We start from the raw sequence: 16,993 nt of genomic DNA, 5'->3' as shown, positions 1-16,993 counted from the left end.
CCAGCCGCATTACAGAGTGGGTTACATCCAAATGCACAAGAGGGCGTGAGTCAAGGCCAAGCAAGAGCGGAACGCAGCAGTTTGATTGCGGTTCCAAAGGGCCTGCCGTTGTCGAGGCGGTCGCCCATTTCGCAGGCCACTGACAACAGATATGGATCAAATGAGGGATTGATTCTGTTCGGATTCTTTTCACGTCCATTCTTCTTCATCTCTTTCCCCCAATTGACTGAAGCATCTTACCATCCCACCTCCCTGTTCGTCGTTTCAAGTTTTTGGGTTTAGCCGTTAGGTCTGCCTGCATAGATAATTCTTTAGATCCCCGGGAACGGGTGATGTTCCTTCTCCCTTCCCAGAGATAGGAGTGCTGCAGCATCGGGTTGTCTCGCACATCCGTGACATCGAAAGAGCCCTTCACCCATGTACAGTAGATCTACCCTTAATCGACAATAGGAGATCCCTAGGTACAATACAATTCCCCTAAAGGGCTGTCAGATGGCATCTTAAGGTGGCCGTGCGTAAAAATCAATTGTTCTGCAATGAGGGCAAAACCGTCATTTTGGGTTGACCGGGTCGCGCTTTACCTAATTACAGCAGTTCAATCCGCTCAATCCACTCGCTTATCTCGAACTCCTACCATTGCGTCGTTTCGGGAGACAGAGCCAGGAATTGCCTGAATACCGGACGCCTTGCATGATGGCTTTCTATAAATCTGGGCAGGCGCTCGAAGATGTCGCGAGTTGCATGAACAAACATATAAGGCAGTATCGGGAAGTATGGCATCTTTCAAAATCGGTGTCAGCCTATCACTCCAAGGAACGACAGACAGAGAATGGTCGTTGCAAATGATACAGGCGATGCAGCTGCGGCTTGCTCAGCTTCTCCAGCCAAATGCGACATATCCCGTACATCCTGCTTTGCGGGCACCTGGGGCAGTCGAGATAATAGTCGACGATTGCTCGATGGACGGCGGCACGGTTCATTTGGGAAGCGCCATAGCATCCGCGATTCGTTTGCACAAGTGGAAATACGCCAATGCACTGATCGGTGTGGGATACTCGGATTCGACAATCGGAACAGCGTCAGTGGGATCCACTTTGGGGATTGGTGTGTGTGACGGAGGCTCAACGTCTCCAGCGGTGAGTTTCTCCAAAACCTTGGTGGGCCAATCGTTGAATAAGGCTGATAGTAGACACAAACAGTTAAGTTCGAAAGAGCCGTCCTCGACGTTCTTCAGAACCATTCCCAATGATAATGTAGCTGCGGAAGCCATTGTAGCAGCTGTGGCCGCTCAAGGTGGGCGAAGCTAAGAGATGCCTCAGCTCTAGCAGATTTCCTTACGTTCACGGTTCCGAATATCACAGGATGGAAACGTTTCGTGACCATTTCTTCGACGGATTTCTACGGAAATGGTCTGTTGGAAGCGACAAGAGAATCTGCGAATACCGCCGGATTAGAAGCAATGGCCGCCATCTCGTTTCTGCCGGGCACCACAGATTTCACCTTGATCGTCGACGAGTTGATATACTCCGGCGGCAACGTGGTCGTATTCCTCAGTCTGCATGGAGATCTTATCAGCTTTCTCCGGGAACTCCACCGCCGGGGATTGATTGAAGATGGTCTTCAGGTCATCACTTCAGACGATGCCGTGTATGCAAACCGTTCGGGCATTTCATTGGAGGATCTTAGGTTGTGGCATGGACTGTGGGCTGCCTACCCGGAGGAAGGGGTGGGCGCCGAATGGGCAAGCTACAAGAAGGCATGGGAACTCAGATATAATCACACAGATCCAACGGTGTATAGCGGTTTCTATTCGTCTTGCATCGAAGGCTTCGTCTGGGGCGCCAGCCGGAAACTTAGTAACGGAATGCCTTTCGAGACATTAGCGGACAGTAACACGAGGTGGAAAATACCGGAGGATTTGCCCTTTGCCACGAGGTCAGGAGTGACGGGCAATCTCGCCTTCGACCCGCACGGCGACCGGGTTGTCCCGTACCGCATGTATTACTTCGACGCTTATAGTGGGCCCTTGGGCAGTTTCAAATCCTTTGCTGAATGGAAACCATCGCCAGCCATCAATTATACCACCGAAGCAGTCACTCTCGATAACAGCTCATTCAATACGACTAACCCAGCTCTGTACTTTTCTGGAACCTGGACGAGGCCAGCTACTGAGATTGCGGCGGTTTATCGCACCGTTGAATGGTCATCCGCTCTGGGTATTTTCTGCATCATCCTCAGCTCCCTTATGGTGCTGTTGATTGGTTCCCTCGCAACGTTGGTTTATCGGCATCGAAGTGGGGAGGTACTGAAGGTAAGTGACTGATTGTCAAGATCGGGGCCACTCGTTTCGATGCTGATGAACATTTGGCTAACGTCTCGCAGCCGGCCAGTCCGATCTTCCTTCTCACTATCCTCGTTGGAGTTCTTGGCACTGCCTTGTACCCGCTGACGCTTATCGGTAATACTCCAGCTCCATCTGGTGGATCGGCATGAACAACCTTACTAACTTGCTGGTAACTAGGTGAACCTTCGACCTTAGCATGTGGCTGGAGCCTTTGGATCATGATGTCCACGATTGGGCTCGTCTTTGGCAGCCTGATAGCGAAGATGTTCCGCGTCATCAAGATTTTCCGATTTCCGGGGAAGATGGATCCAGGGAAGATCGGGGACATTCGGCTTGTTTTTGGATTAGCAGGTTGCATTTGTATATATTGGGTACGACCTTCGCTCTTCATGGCCGGTCTATAGCAACTTACTCACCTTTCCACACATGTATCAGGTGATCGGGCTGGTGTGGACCGCAGCTGACCCTCTGAAACCGGTTTGGGAGGAGGCGCCGCAAACGGGTCGAACAACAGAAATGAACGTTATTTGCAGGTCCACCTCCGTGACGTTCGGGTGGGTAATGCGAGGTAATTTGCTGACAGACCAAAGTATTTTATGATACGCCTGATCTCGGAAATGACCATTTCTGCTTTCTCAGCAATTTCGTGGCTCTACACCGCGGTTATCATCGTCCACGCTGTAGCTCTTACCTGGCTATGCAGAGATATTCCTTCGGATTACAGGTAAGGTGACCTGTCCAGATCTTCTTCGAGATTTCCTCAACATCTTTTGAATCTCTTCGTCATTACAGTGACAGCAAGCGTGTGGGCTGGCTTTTGTCACTGTACATCACAACGGCAGTTCTGATCCTGCCACCTCTGCTGGCTCTACGATTGGAGACGTACAGTTTCGTCCTGTTCCAAGTCGTCCCAAGTTACTTCGTTGGTTTTGCTACCTTGATCATCTTGTTCGGCGGGAGGATCTACCGTGTCTTCCACGAAAGAGAATTAGGCGCTCGCGAACTGTTCCGCAGTAACTTCGGCATTAGAAGCAAATCCAAGAAAGGGCTATCCGCGGCTATGGGAATGGAGGACGCTGTTAAAACAGCGGTAAGCCATCATCTTGTGTTTTGGAACACGTTCCCTGCATTGGTCGATATGGAGTGCATCTGACACAAACTTCGTAGACAAAGCGCGGGGAAGTGTTTTTGGCAGAGAAACGCTTATTCTTCACACTATGGACGCAGAAAACGATGTATTGTTTCGCTGACAAGGGGCTTCTCTTACTTATTGGGTATCCTCCAAATCCCCCGGTAACTAATGCATCTTTGTCGACTCTTCTTTGCCTCTGGCAAGCTGACCTTTCTTCAAAGACTTGTCAGGCAATAGGTTTGAAGTCCCACGCGTTAAGAGTGAGCGTAAACATACAAAGCGACGCCTACGCACTGCGGCTCATAAATATCAAAGAGAAAAGATACGGCATTACTATTCGCGTACTTTCGAATGAAGAGTTGCGAGAGTGGGCAAGAGTCCTCACTCCCCTATGCGTCCCGCCGACGCGTGTACCAAGAACTATTACCGAGAGTCGGTCCAACAATGGACTTTACCATTCACCACCCGCAACGGCTCAGTCGTCCAATGATGAAGTGCGTGCGGCGACTGGATCGGGGGTGCAGTTCGGATCCTCGGAGGACTCGTTGGAGCGCGCAGAATCCCTTGAAAAAACCCTTGGAAGTCCACTTGGAAGATCTCACACGATGCTGCAGAGCTCCAAGTAGGATCGCAGACATATCTACTTTCGCTGGACTGTCCGGCGAGAAATTCTGTATATAGAACCCCACCCCCCTGCTAGATCCCTTCATAACCTGTATCGTTGTTCAATTTGACATTGTCAACCTCTGTATATTTGGTTTCCGCTTCACTTACATTCGCTCTCCATCTTCAAAATACCTTATGCACATTCTGGTCTACGAGCCGGAGCCGAAGGTTGTCTCACCTTTCGCAAATGGCTGGTTGAGTCTGAGGCTCTTGAGCGGAGCAACGCGTGAAAAGAAGAACGCGCGTCTGGCTTACCAGATCATTACCAGATCCGTCGAAGTGGCCGAACACAGACGTCCAAACACCCCCTTCGTAGTCCGTCTTCCCTGCATCCGCACAAAGCAAAGCGTGCAACGTTGTCGGAGCAGACCAGCTTGGGAGAAACCGAGGTCGTTTGACATCGTGCTTGACACGATAAAGCTCGAGGGATGACGGTTCCAGACACCATCGGCAAGAGAATCTTCCTGAATCCGAACTGCGGAACAGTGCGCTTTCACGGAGTCTTGCCTGGTTCTGAGCAGAGGTGGTATGGCATCGAATGGGATGACGCGACAAGAGGAAAACACTCCGGTACCCACAACGGCCTACAGTACTTCACGACGCGGGATGCGGGAAGCGGCTCCTTCATTCGCGAAGGGAAGCTTACGTCGGAATGCTTTGGCCGATCGTTCTTAGACGCTTTGGCTGAGAAATATCAAGCACAACAGCCGACAGATAGTACCGTGCTGCTCGGCGGAGACGGAGTAGCCGTTGAGACCGTGGGTTGGGAGAAGATCGCCAAGAAGGTGTCTAACCTAAAGCAGCTGCGAGAAGTGGGCTTAGCGGAGATGCGAATAGGATTCCGGGGTCAGGAGGGTTGGATTGGGCAGATGTGCCCTTCGATAGTCGATCTGGATTTGTCTCGCAATTTGCTTGCCACGTGGAACGATGTGGGGGATATCTGTATCGAACTGCCAAACCTCGCTTCGCTGCGACTATCGCACAATCGCATGAAGCCATTCGAAGGTCCAACGTCCTCGCTTCACGGGGCATTCCTGCCTTTGAAAGCCTTGACACTCTTCGGCACCCTGATGGCGTGGAGTGAGATACAACATCTGCAGGAGTGTATGCCAAACCTGGAGGAACTACATCTCGGTGAGAACAGATTCAAAGCCCTTGACGTCGAAACAGTTTCTGGGTTCCAGCGTCTCAGTGTTCTCAACCTCGAGCACAATGAACTGAGTTCCTGGAAGGAGATAAGCAAACTCGGTAGCCTGCCGGCTTTGCATACCTTAATGCTCAACAACAACAATCTCACGACCATTGACGTCCCGGTGGGGTCTGCCTTCTCCAATCTGAGCACTTTGAACATTGTCGACAATAAGATAAACTCTTGGACGACAGTGCACGTACTCAATTCCTTTCCTTCGCTCACTCACGTGCGCATACGGCGCAATCCCGTTGTCGAAACCGTGCCCGCCGGAGACATGCATGACATCTTGGTGGCGCGGTTACGCAGTCTGAAGTATGTAAACGGGTCCAACATCACGCCAAACAGCAGACGAGATGCCGAATTATTCTATCTCAACCAATGCGCAAAGGAACTGTCAGAGTCGAACGATCCGACCGCCTTCGCTGCCAATCACCCTCGCTATGAGGAGCTATCAGCTGCATATGGCGCACCGTCACTCGTCCCAGCTGCCATGACATCAGCAATATTGAAAGACCGAGTCGTAGTAGTGACCATCTCGTGCCAGGGAAGGCGAGCCAGAAAGAAGATTCCAAACACCATGAATGTGCGGGCACTACGAGCACTCATCACTCGGATGTTCAGTCTGAAGGAACGGGGAGAATTGGTTCGCAAAGATAAGGCTGGGCGCCTGGTTACGATGGAAGATGATCTGCGAGACGTGGATTTCTATGGGTTGGAAAGCGGCGATGAAGTAGTAGTAGATATGAAGTGACTTGGAGCTCTACTTCCATGTCGACGAAGCTCGCAGTGATGCAACTGATGGTTCGGCGTACGCAGACCCCGATAGAAAGGCTTCGGACACGGACTCCGCGCACCATTGTAGATATAAACGATACCCGAAACGGCTGCGGGCTCGAATCAACGTTTCCACGTCTGGCAGATTCAGTAAGAAGCACGACCTCGATGCGACAACGTCGATTTGGTAACGCAGCAAATACACAATTTGCCCAGCTGGGTTATACCATAATGGGTCATGCCAACCAATTTGCACATTCGGGTTTTTAGATTTTCTATTTCATTGCGGCCTCCCTTATGGCAGCGAGACTAGTATATACATTGGGCTCCCCTATCACAGTCCCACGAGGAGGAGGTTTAAAGTTCACAGACCGCCCCTCCTCGTAGATCTCTTCCAAAACCTCTTCAAACCGCCCTACTCGCTTTAGTTCTACATACTGTTTGTACAAAAGGAGTGCCTGCCAGATGGGACGAAAGTCAATGTCAATATATCACTATGGAAAGTCAAACGAACGCGCGCCGACGAAACTGACCGTTCTCGCATCCTCTGAACTGTCGTGGGTTTCGCTCTGGATGTCCAACCGCAGGAGACACCACGCCAGAAACCGCAAAGACAATTTTCTGTAATGGGGTGATGTTGGTGTTAATCCACTAATGGTAGGTCCACGAGAAAGTGAAGCTCGACCAACCTCTGCCGGTTTTGTATGAAGAATATGTCTACTGTATCAATGACTTGATCCGGTGGAACCAGGATATCTGCAGACCAAAATCCGGTGAGCAGAGCGGGAGATTCTCCATGACCGAACAAGCAACTCACTTATGATTCTGAAGTCCTTCTTCAAGCCATGCCCAACAAACACGCAACCGAGATCCACGAGCAGGCGCAGTTTCTTGTACGCAGACTGTGTAGTATTGACACGTTCGTCAATCGAAGTCACCAGGACAACTACGGCGGCAATTACCTTCAGAGAAACCAACGGGTGTCTCGAGAGCGCTATATCCAGATCGCCGGCTGGAAGGTACGACCAATCAATAGTGCGCCCGACTTTCAAATTGAAACTTATGGCAAATAAAGTCCGCCCCTTACATTTGATGCCCGAGAACTCAGTGAGGTAGTCGACCACTTCTTCAGTTGTCGAAATGTACTCATCGATGAAAGGAACGCCTTCATCCGACCCATCGCCGCGCAAGACGGTGACCCGGGCCAAACTCAGACGAGATGGTTTGATCACAGATCGTGTCCCATCGCTTCGGATCTCTGCCTCATCCTGCACAAGGATATCACTCGCTTACTCTTCCAAAACCTCAGTGCTTTGAATGTTCCCAGTTGATACGAACCTTACTGAGCGCCACGAACTCGGCATCTAATGCGCAGAGATATCCACGTTGATTCGGTAGTTCGGCAGGCTTCAGAAGCCTGTACGCGATCTTGAGATCCCGTTCTTTCCGTCGACTGCAAAGTGAAAGAGACGAAGAGCTGAAGTCATTAAAGGGGTTCGACACTGCGTTGCGTCGATGGCCATGAATGCATACTTCAAGAGGACCATCTCCCTCAAGCCTCTTGCATGTGGAGTTGTTGGCAGCATTCTGAAGTCTTGCACCATATCAAGGTCAATGATTTTATATTGGAGCACGCATGGATTCTGCGAATGAGGGGAAGTTAGCGGACAAGTAGCATGGTCCATGGTGAATCCCAGCATCTGCACTTGCCTTCCATTTATGGTATGTTCGTGGTTCGGTTTCTGATACAGGTTGAACCATGAAGTCGTTGAAGACAATCCACTCTTGCACACCATTATTGCCAGCTGAGATGCGACGGGAGAAAATTAGTATGTACTGGGCTGAACAGGCTTACTTCATTAAGCGCTCACTTCGAATGTGGGACACAAGATGCGGCAATTGTTTCTCTTCGCGAATCTCCACGACGCTGGCTGAGAGTTCGTACACTGCGACGAGAGCGGTGGGGCTCGACGGCAATAGCTGCTCATCATCTAGGTGAAGAATCGATAGCTCATCGTTGTCGAATACGAGGGCAAGCCTGGAATCAAAATTGCATTAGCGCCGGAATCTCCCGTCGACATTATATCGAAGTTCACGAACCTAGCGGGAACAAAGGTTGGATCTACGGACAAAGTGTCAGAAAACAGGTGAGTATTCCCCGTGCCGGGGTGATATGTACAGCTTGAAGAGCACCGACCTGCTCTAAACAGCTCCAGCTCCTCCTCAGTAGTTGCACAGGCGTTTATGCTCAGCACGTTTGGTGGTCTTTGTAGCTTCCGATACTGGCTCGTCGGCTGATACTTCTTGCAGGTTTCGCACCACGCTTTTGTGGACGACACTCGATTTATACTGCTTTGCAGTATGCCCACAAACGTAGAGTCTGCCGTTTTGCCGCCAACAACCTGCGGAAACATAACCTATCAGTTGCAGGGAAGTTTTGATTCGGCAAATGCGAGAATGATTCATACCCGCTTTGGGTACTGCAAATCCACAACAAAAGGACACGTATCTCGAGCATTCAACGCGCTACACTGACACTGGCTGATGGCCTGCAATTGCAGCCCGAATATCTGCTGCATCGTCGTTGACAACGTGCTGTATGGCCGCGGTATGACCAACATCCGGGTATCATCTCCGAGCTCAAATTGAATCCGTTCCAGGATGAATCGATTGAAGTTCTGAATGAGCGTTGCGTAGTTGGTCGCTGAGCTTGGCTGGTCCGGCTCAAACAAACCGAGAGCACTAGCTAAGGATCGCTCACGTGAGATCAACCGCCGCGAGCGCTTCATATCGGCACAGGATCTGCATACCTTGAGGGATAGTTTTGAAAGCGCGCAAGAAATTGGTGGCTTGACAATTCGCACCGAGCGAGTCCTCAAGCATTCTGAACAAGAATCCCAGCTCGCATGCCAGGCAGTACTCCTTTGCACACGACATCTTGATGTGACCCTTTACCACCTCTCTAAGTGGTCGCGTGAAGAACATCACTTGCAGTAAAGAATTGGCGTACGAATTTGTGATGTCCGTTTCAAGGCCGCCATAATGCGTCTTGTTGTAGAATCCGAAATCAAAGTCTTCCACTCCAAACTTGCTGTACTTGATCTCCACGCGCTTGTAGTACTTGGGCGTGGAGCTAGCCCGTTGGTTCTTTGACTGCTCATCATCAGTGTCCTGGTTGTCCTGAAGATTCACGAAAGGATGAATAAGATGATGTGATTGTACGCGAGGCGGGAGGGCACGCAAATCATACCTGAGCGCCTCTTTTGCCAAAGTATTTCTCTCGATCTTGCTCAGAGCGGAACTTGGGCACTTCGGAGACTTCCTTGCGAGCCTTGCGTGCGGAGGCCAGGTTTTGGTTTCTTCGCGAGGTACGAGGGTTCGAAGCATAACCAACGAAATCGATGGTCTTCACGTTGGCGAGAACCTCGGCCGGAACCTTCGGGGCTGACTGTCCGACCTCAAAAGTTAGCTTCTCGGGCCATGCTGAGAGCAATCGAGTTGAGTAGTAGGGCATCCCGATAAGAGACAGGGGACTGGTAATCAAGGATATGCTGTTAGAGCGTGGAACTTCTCAGGCAGGGATATCATTAAACCACCGCACCTATCGTCCGTGATCTTGATCTCACTTGGTGGTGGAGGTTGATCTGCAAACTCAGTCAGCCGTGAGTTGAAATTCACGCGAGCTTCGTTCTTCTCGCTCCATAGGGAGACAACTCCAGCTGAATCGGCGAAAGCCAGTAGCTCCCCTGAGCTAGAGAAGTCTAGCGCACTCAGAACACCACTGACTTGAGCCTAAGGAAGGGGCGTGAGTGAGGCGTGAGCTCGAATGCCAGACGGCTGGAGGACTGTACCTGGTAGAATGTCGCTTCGGAAGTGTTGACCGCGTTGCAAAACTGAAATTGGCCGTTGGGCGACGCTCCCACTACCGTTGATGTCAGCCGAGGGTGAAACCGGAGGAATGTGGGTCCGGACGGGAATGGGATAGGCGCCAGCGCCCTCATCGTCCGGATGTCAAACATCTTGATCATTCCATCAGGCGCTAACGCTCCTCCTCTAGGAGTAACATACGGTGTCAGTGTTTGGACTAAGGACCACCTTTCTCGAACATAGCTTACCTCGAGGAGAAACCGCAGGTTATCACAATGTTTCCAGCGATGTCCAGATCAGTGATGGTCCCGGAATGCGCCAATATATAGTTCTCAACTTTGAGCGACCTTGGATCGCGCATAACGACTCTGCCATCCGCCGTTCCACAGCATATTATTCGGGACTGCTTCATCACTGTAACGTCATCGTCCAAATCCATCTGCGGACGGATGAGTTTGGGAACCGCCATGATGCCTTTCAGCTCTTCTGCGATGTACCTGTTTGATAGCAGAGCCTCGAAATAGGTTGATGAGCATCAACTTCCTGTTTGTTGTGCTCACCAAAAGCTCCGAGGTGGTATTCGTGAACGACATGCTCAGTGGCTGGTGTCCTCCATCGATCCTGATGGCACATCATAAGAAGCATGCTCCTTAGTCCGGATGTCGTCCATTGTAATGCCCCGCGCCTTTCGAGTGTTACCCTATGCTCCACTTCATCAAGCCCCTCCGTGTCGTATGCCTCACATTTCTCCCTCCGATGGAATATAGACCGTGGTCATTCAGCAGGATGTTGCACACACGACTAGCATGGCTTGGAAAGCTCGTGTATCGCGCGACATCCTCGTTGTCTACGAACAAGGATGACACACGACCCTACGAGTAAAAAGGGACGTCGTTTTACTCAGATGCAAAATATTCGTATTGAAGAACATTGATATGTATTTACATTCGCGCCGCCAGCCCATAGTAGCTCTTCCAAAGGGTCAAAACTGATAGTAGATATTGGTTGGACCGGATTTTGAACTGTCCCTGCAAAGCCCAAAAAGAACTAAGAATGTGTAGGTGCGCTCAACGTCTAAACCACAGGTTATCAAGATGAAAACTATGAAGCCGACGAGTAGGAAGAACCCCACCCTACGGAAGCTTTCCCATTACTAACACGGCGCACACCTAAGGCAGCATTCTCACGGCCCAAGTTGCAGGAGGAGCCTTACCCAGTCCTACTCGGCGGAGTTCTCTCCAATGACTGGCCATCCGGACGCTTTTCTGCACCTTTTCTAAGTGCCCAGATGCCAGTAGTGCGTTGTGGCACAAAGTCGGCAAGTGAAGTAACGCTCCTGAAGTGCCGATCTCCAACCTCGAATGTGGCAGAATTCGGGGCAAAGCCACGATCGGAAGCTAGTCATCAAACGGGTGACGCTGTTTTCGACGCGAGCCACGTCAATTGAATACAGGTTTCCATAAGCCCTTTTCCATCCCCATAGTAATGTGCAAACATCAAGAGCATCTGCAGTGGATGCTCTACCCCTGAGCTCTGAGCTCACTCCCCACGGTGCAACACTTCCATCTTGCCGTGCATTGCTCCGGTAGTAAGGATTTGACTCTTATACTACGGGAAAGAATAGACTGGGCAACTTAGGAGATATCCGCGCACATTCTACAAACGGACTCTCTGAGGCGAAGCTCGTGCAAGGCTATGAGACCAATGCATCTCATCCACTCAAAGACTTTGATCTAGAAGCGAATCGATGCGCATATCATTCTCCTCAGCAGTGTCCGTTCGGATGGAGTGCTTTGGAAAATTGAAATCTGCATTTTAAACTTGAATCGAAGTTTGTCGGTCACGTGATGTGGTTCAACGAGAGCGACTTGATGAGACGACCGCCAAATGTTTGCAGCGTTTTCTTTTGTGAAGACTACCAGGCATATCCGCGAGGACACTCTTCGTGGCTGCAAGCTTCCCAAGACTAACTCTTCTTTTCAGACGGAGGATAAGGTACGCTCGCGGCTGGCTTGGGTGGCGAGTGGGATATCCCCCGGCGAGGGCGGCTGCAATTTTGTAGCAGTGCTGGGAAGGAGCTGATCACTGAAGGTGGAACAGCTTCGAACTATGAGAGTAGAGATAGGAGGGTGGGAGTCGAACTGGAGGAGACCGTCTCAAACGACCAACGCCCAGAAACCATCGCGAATAGCCAAATGGGATAATTCGACATTAGGGTTGGCACTGGTTGTCAACTTCCCTTTAACCTCGATTTTCGCAATTTTTCATAGCCACAATGAAGCACAACAACGTTCTGCCCAACCAGCACTTCCGCAAGGACTGGCAGCTCCACGTCCGCACGTGGTTCGATCAGCCCGGAAAGAAGAAGTCCCGCCGTGTGCAGAGGATTAAGAAGGCCGCCCTTTTGGCTCCTCGCCCCGTCGACGGTCTCCTCCGCCCCGCCGTCCGTGGCCAGACTGTCAAGTACAACATGAAGCTGAGGGCTGGCCGTGGTTTCACCCTCGAGGAGTTGAAGGTGGGCTTTGCGAAGGGGTGGTGTTCTGGGGCTGGAGTTGTCTGCGGAGAAAGGTGAAAAGGAGGAACTGTGTCAAGCGCAGAGAGAATTTATGCCCGATCCGAATCGCTTTTGTAGGCCGCCGGTGTCCGCCGAAAGGAGGCTCGCTCCATCGGCATTGCGGTCGACCATCGTCGTAAAAACCGCTCTACCGAAGGTCTCGAGGCCAACGTTCAGCGTCTGAAGGAGTACCACGCCCGCTTGATTGTGTTCCCCAAGAAAGCGAACAAGCCCAAGAAAGGTGACTCTGACGTACGTATTCCACTTAGGCCACTGAACCACAATCGGAATATGGTGTTTTGCTCACAAAACACATCGTGTATTCATAGGCCGCCGCCACCGGTGCCGCCACTCAACTTAGTGGAGCCATCCTCCCCATCGTTCAGCTCGCCAACACTGACGTTGAGCGTCCCCTCGGGGACAAGCCAAAGGTCCACGCTTACGCCGCTCTTCGCAAGGCTCGCTCTGACAAGAAGCTCAAGGGTGTCAGGGAAGCTCGTGCGAAGAAGGCTGAGGAGGAGGAGAAGGCCAAGAAATAGAGCCCGATTCGATAGGCATCTTTTCACCACTTTCGTTTCAATATATCATTTTGCAGCTTCTTGCACGGGAGATCGCCGTTGGTTCATGAGATTGCCATTGCGGACAATATTCCGCAAAGTTGGGTATGTATGTAAGAAGACGGAAGACGGGGTCGAAAGGAATATGCCAGTATCTACAACACGCCGAGCTTCGAGAGCCAATACCATACTGAGGCACCTACGGAGGAGGGGGGGGGAGAGGGGGGGGGGGGTGCAACTAAAATTGGAAACTATTTACACAGAACCCAGCAGCGGGACAGCACGGTTTCTTGCGTTCGGGTTGGGAGTAGGCGCGCAAACATGATTGAGTCGCCTCGCATGCGACTCGTTGTGACGCTGCGTTCGGCATTCGCGCCCGTACCAACAATTCGGCCTATTGCGAGCCTCAGCTGGAAGGAAGCTGTTGCTGGGGTCATTCAGACACAAGTCTTCACGGTATAGGTAGCATAGTTCTTCGAAAATGCTGGTGCAGCAGAATATGCACAATTCGGGAAGGATATTGGGATTGCTTGGCGCCTGTTGCGCATTGGGTTGAGCAGCTGCTCCAGGTTCTGGAGCGTTATGCTCGGCATCTTCGATATCGGGAAGGGGTTCCGCGCTGGCTTCTCCATCAGTTGCTTCATCGGCATTAGCAACTGGTTGCAGCCCTGCGGAGGGTTCTCTGTCAGTCGCTGCGTCAGCATCGACACCTAGCTGCGATCCTGCGGCGCCTTCTCCGTTGGTCGCCTCGTGGGCATTGCCTGTTGGTTGCGGTCCCGCGTTGGCTTGTCCGTCGGTCACTTGGGCAGCATTTGCGTCGCCTCCATTGGTGTTGACAACTGCGCGTCGTACTTTATGCTGCCCCAGAATCGTTTCCAATATGTATCTTCCATGCTGGATGTCGTCCAACCCACTGAGCCAAACGCTGTTCACGGATAAGCGCTTTTCGGTTAGGTAGTTTCGAAGCAGTGTTTGCTCGAATCGATTCTCGGAAAACGAGCCAGGCGGTATGTTATGAAACTGAAAGCCCCTGAGAGGTCCGGCCGCGGATCGGAGTGGGCACGGGCACGCATGGAGCGGAGGAAGTCCATCATCGTCATCCTCATCCTCATCGTCTTCGTATGAATCCTCACTGGCACTGAGAAATTCGTCCTGATGAGACGTATCCGCTAACCGCATAGGTTTGTCGCCTGGGCCGAACATGTTGGCTGTCTCGAGGTCCTTGATTTCCTCTTCACTTCGTGCGTTGCTCGGATTCAATGTCAGGTAGGCTTCGAGCAGTGCATTCAGATTGTGATTCCATCCCGCCATAGTGATAGTGCCTCGGCACTGCGGGCATTTTGCACTATGTCCAGATTTTATCCATCCCGTCAAACATCCTCTGCTCGAGCAACATTTTAGTTCACTTTCGACGTGTTCCGAGTGCAAGACCTTTCAATAGCATACCCGCAGAAACTAGAGAAAGACATAAAGAGATATGAGTGACGCGGAAGCATCAGCAGAGTCTGCAATGGGATGTACTTCCTACACCCACGGGCTTACCTATGAAGACAAGGCTGGCAACTGACGGCCTGGTGCAAACCCGAGAGGCAAATGGCACAGGTGAGTGTATCTTCTATCTTCTCCCGAGCAATGCCAGTCTTGGTTTTCTTCAAAGCTGGCTGTTTTGGAAGCCCCGCCTCTGCCTTGCCCTTCTCCTCAGGGCTCACCGACGGGTCGGTTGCTCCATCGTCCGCTGCTCTCTTGGGCGTCCCAATTCCGTCAACCGTACGCGAGTGGTCGACCGCTGCTCTGTTTTCAGGCTCCGGTGTTCCTCGAGTCTCCAGTTGGCCTGCCGAAGTCTGGACGGGTATATCGCTCATCGCTAGTTCCAGCAACGGGTAGTGGAATGGTGGAAAGCCGAGGGGGGCATGGAGATGCAGGAGGGACAGTCGCGTTTTATCTGGTGATCAATTCCGACCAAGTTCTGACTCCAGTTCAGCATGTCAACATCCGCAGAACCAACGCAACCAACACGTACTGCTAACTGTCCCTGTCCTTCGACTATTTGTTGGAATAACTTCGACCGAGTGTGACGGATATGGGGAGGTTCAACCACCTCGCCTTTCGTGCGTGTGCGGCAGGTATGGGTTCGTAGATTGCTGTGACATTGGACACAGTGCATCGAAGTGCAGTTGCTGACTGGGTGTCCCCCTTGTCCTCCTGGGAATAGCCAAAGTGCCGAAGCCGGGGAATGTACTACTCTTTGGGCCGTCTGGCGGCTATATTCCACTAAGCATTCTTCCAGTGTCGAGAGGCCCAAGAAGGCACCGCAATGTGTCCTCCTCATCCGCTCATACCCCAGCGCCCCAGCCATCGTCAGCAAACGGCAAAGCCGCAACATCTGACTCGAAAACTCGCCAAACTCAAACCTCCTCATCCCACACCAACAACGCGGCATGGTGGCTAGCGTTCCGTCGGAGCCGGCCAGGAACTCCTGCGGCCGTGCAATCTCCCGAGAACTCGCGAGCAATGACTTTCGGTCCGTCAACGCGGACTGCCATGTCAGAGTATATCCGCTCTGCATCTGCAATGCTTGAACCAGAGGCCCGACAGTCTTTAGGTGGCGCCGGCGCAACTAGGCCAGGGCAAAGGAGGACGATAACCTCCCGGTTCAATTTTGATACATACAAGTTAGTCAGACAATTAGAGCGTCAAGGGTTTACACGTGGACAGGCTGTTGCTATCATGAAGAGCATCAATGCCGTTCTAGTGGATAGGTTGGTTTCTGGAAAGCCTTGACAGGGTTCGTGACTTGATCATCGATACTTATCCCCGTTTCCAATCAGCACACTTTCCATAAGATCTGGCATCCTATCGAAGACCGATCTGGAGAACGTGAGTCTCGATTGGGAACCTTGCTCGGATTCTTCCAGATGACTGACCAGCATATCCGCCCCAGCAAACATACCTGTATAAAGCTCATCTGCAAGAGCTCCGCAACGAACTGCAGCTTCTTCGCCAGAACGACTCGGCGCAACTCAAATCAGACACGGAACAGATATTGAGGGACACAGAAACAATGAACGCCAAGTTTTCTGAACTTGTGGGAAATCTCAAATCGGATGTATCCATGGACCTGAACAACCACAAAACAGATGGGCGGGAGATTGGGACGGATACGGATCTGAGCATTCAAGAGATTCACCATAAGCTCATAGTCAAAATTAGTGATCTGAAAACGAAGATCGAAACTATGAAAGTGGAGACGACGCGGTTCATTGTTTGTGAGTTATCACTGTGGCACGGTCCTGTCTTATGCAACCGATGTCTGACAGGTTGTGTCTCCCAATCTGCAGGGATAGGACTATGCACATTCGCGATTCTGATGTCCGTAGATTGGATATCACCCACGATTGCTTCCGCCGCAGGAAAGTCGCCCGAGCAGCCTCCACCACAACAGCAACCTCCACCGCCGATCATCTCGGCCTTCCCACACCCTCTTAGAGCGGCCCCACAGTCGCAGCAACAGCAGCTCCCACAGCAGCCAGCACAACCCTCTCCGCAGCAGGCTGTGCCAAGTCCCCAACAGCAGCAGCAACAACCTTTGACGAGCGCGACTTCCTCGACACAAACGGGGACACAGGATCCATATGCAAATCCCCAACCACAACAGGGGAATGTAAATGAAGGGGTCATGTCTTTTTAGAACGCTGTTGAGATCAATAGAGTACTTTCCAAGTTCTGCTCTATTTTCTGGATGTATCTTGAAATTTGTTTCCACGCCCGTTACTCTCAAGAACGCACGCGATGATCGAAGTGCAACATATCTGCAGCCCAACTGAGAGGTCTCAGCCGTCGCGGCGCACATCATGAATGGCCATTACGAATGTAGAGATTAGGGCTGGATCTGGAGGTGTAATCTAGG

The 16,993-nt window shown here is 51.5% G+C and overlaps 5 protein-coding genes across 5 annotated transcripts; 3 read left to right on the top strand and 2 right to left on the bottom strand.

Annotated features, from left to right (window-relative positions):
* Positions 1-685: 685 nt before the first annotated feature.
* On the top strand, positions 686-6,085 carry EV422DRAFT_578604 (uncharacterized protein; the record flags this gene model as incomplete). Its single annotated transcript, XM_053073290.1, has 12 exons — positions 686-1,136; positions 1,200-1,293; positions 1,362-2,311; positions 2,383-2,458; positions 2,522-2,715; positions 2,780-2,912; positions 2,984-3,068; positions 3,137-3,434; positions 3,512-3,637; positions 3,707-3,970; positions 4,158-4,497; positions 4,563-6,085. The coding sequence occupies exons 1-12, from the start codon at positions 774-776 to the stop codon at positions 6,083-6,085; spliced, it is 4,446 nt and encodes a 1,481-aa protein (XP_052925447.1). The 5' UTR covers positions 686-773.
* Positions 6,086-6,343: 258 nt separating this feature from the next.
* EV422DRAFT_62087 (ubiquitin carboxyl-terminal hydrolase-domain-containing protein) lies at positions 6,344-10,813 on the bottom strand. Its single transcript, XM_053074116.1, has 18 exons — positions 10,675-10,813; positions 10,473-10,596; positions 10,224-10,414; positions 9,960-10,161; positions 9,710-9,900; positions 9,359-9,641; positions 8,919-9,288; positions 8,577-8,854; positions 8,306-8,510; positions 8,209-8,230; positions 7,980-8,146; positions 7,819-7,913; positions 7,642-7,751; positions 7,447-7,585; positions 7,071-7,376; positions 6,926-7,010; positions 6,798-6,864; positions 6,344-6,729 (listed from the first exon to the last, which is right to left on the bottom strand). The coding sequence occupies exons 1-18, from the start codon at positions 10,689-10,691 to the stop codon at positions 6,603-6,605; spliced, it is 2,979 nt and encodes a 992-aa protein (XP_052925446.1). The 5' UTR covers positions 10,692-10,813; the 3' UTR covers positions 6,344-6,602.
* A 1,437-nt stretch (positions 10,814-12,250) lies between these two features.
* On the top strand, positions 12,251-13,068 carry EV422DRAFT_496654 (ribosomal protein L13e; the record flags this gene model as incomplete). Its single annotated transcript, XM_053067894.1, has 3 exons — positions 12,251-12,490; positions 12,608-12,781; positions 12,859-13,068. The coding sequence occupies 3 exons, from the start codon at positions 12,251-12,253 to the stop codon at positions 13,066-13,068; spliced, it is 624 nt and encodes a 207-aa protein (XP_052925445.1).
* Positions 13,069-13,289: 221 nt separating this feature from the next.
* EV422DRAFT_530024 (uncharacterized protein) lies at positions 13,290-15,051 on the bottom strand. Its single transcript, XM_053070368.1, has 3 exons — positions 14,629-15,051; positions 14,546-14,550; positions 13,290-14,471 (listed from the first exon to the last, which is right to left on the bottom strand). The coding sequence occupies exons 1-3, from the start codon at positions 14,946-14,948 to the stop codon at positions 13,342-13,344; spliced, it is 1,455 nt and encodes a 484-aa protein (XP_052925444.1). The 5' UTR covers positions 14,949-15,051; the 3' UTR covers positions 13,290-13,341.
* Positions 15,052-15,597: 546 nt separating this feature from the next.
* Positions 15,598-16,774, top strand: EV422DRAFT_567647 (uncharacterized protein; the record flags this gene model as incomplete). Its single annotated transcript, XM_053072565.1, has 4 exons — positions 15,598-15,845; positions 15,915-15,963; positions 16,028-16,352; positions 16,425-16,774. 4 exons carry the CDS (start codon positions 15,598-15,600, stop codon positions 16,772-16,774), a joined length of 972 nt encoding a protein of 323 aa, XP_052925443.1.
* Between the last annotated feature and the right edge of the window lie 219 nt (positions 16,775-16,993).

This window comes from Fimicolochytrium jonesii (genome assembly GCF_025526975.1).
Source record: "Fimicolochytrium jonesii strain JEL569 chromosome Unknown EV422scaffold_12, whole genome shotgun sequence".
In the NCBI taxonomy this organism is placed as follows: domain Eukaryota; kingdom Fungi; phylum Chytridiomycota; class Chytridiomycetes; order Spizellomycetales; family Powellomycetaceae; genus Fimicolochytrium; species Fimicolochytrium jonesii.
The sequence above is the reverse complement of the archived record's forward strand: the minus strand, read 5'-3'. Positions and strand labels throughout refer to the sequence as shown.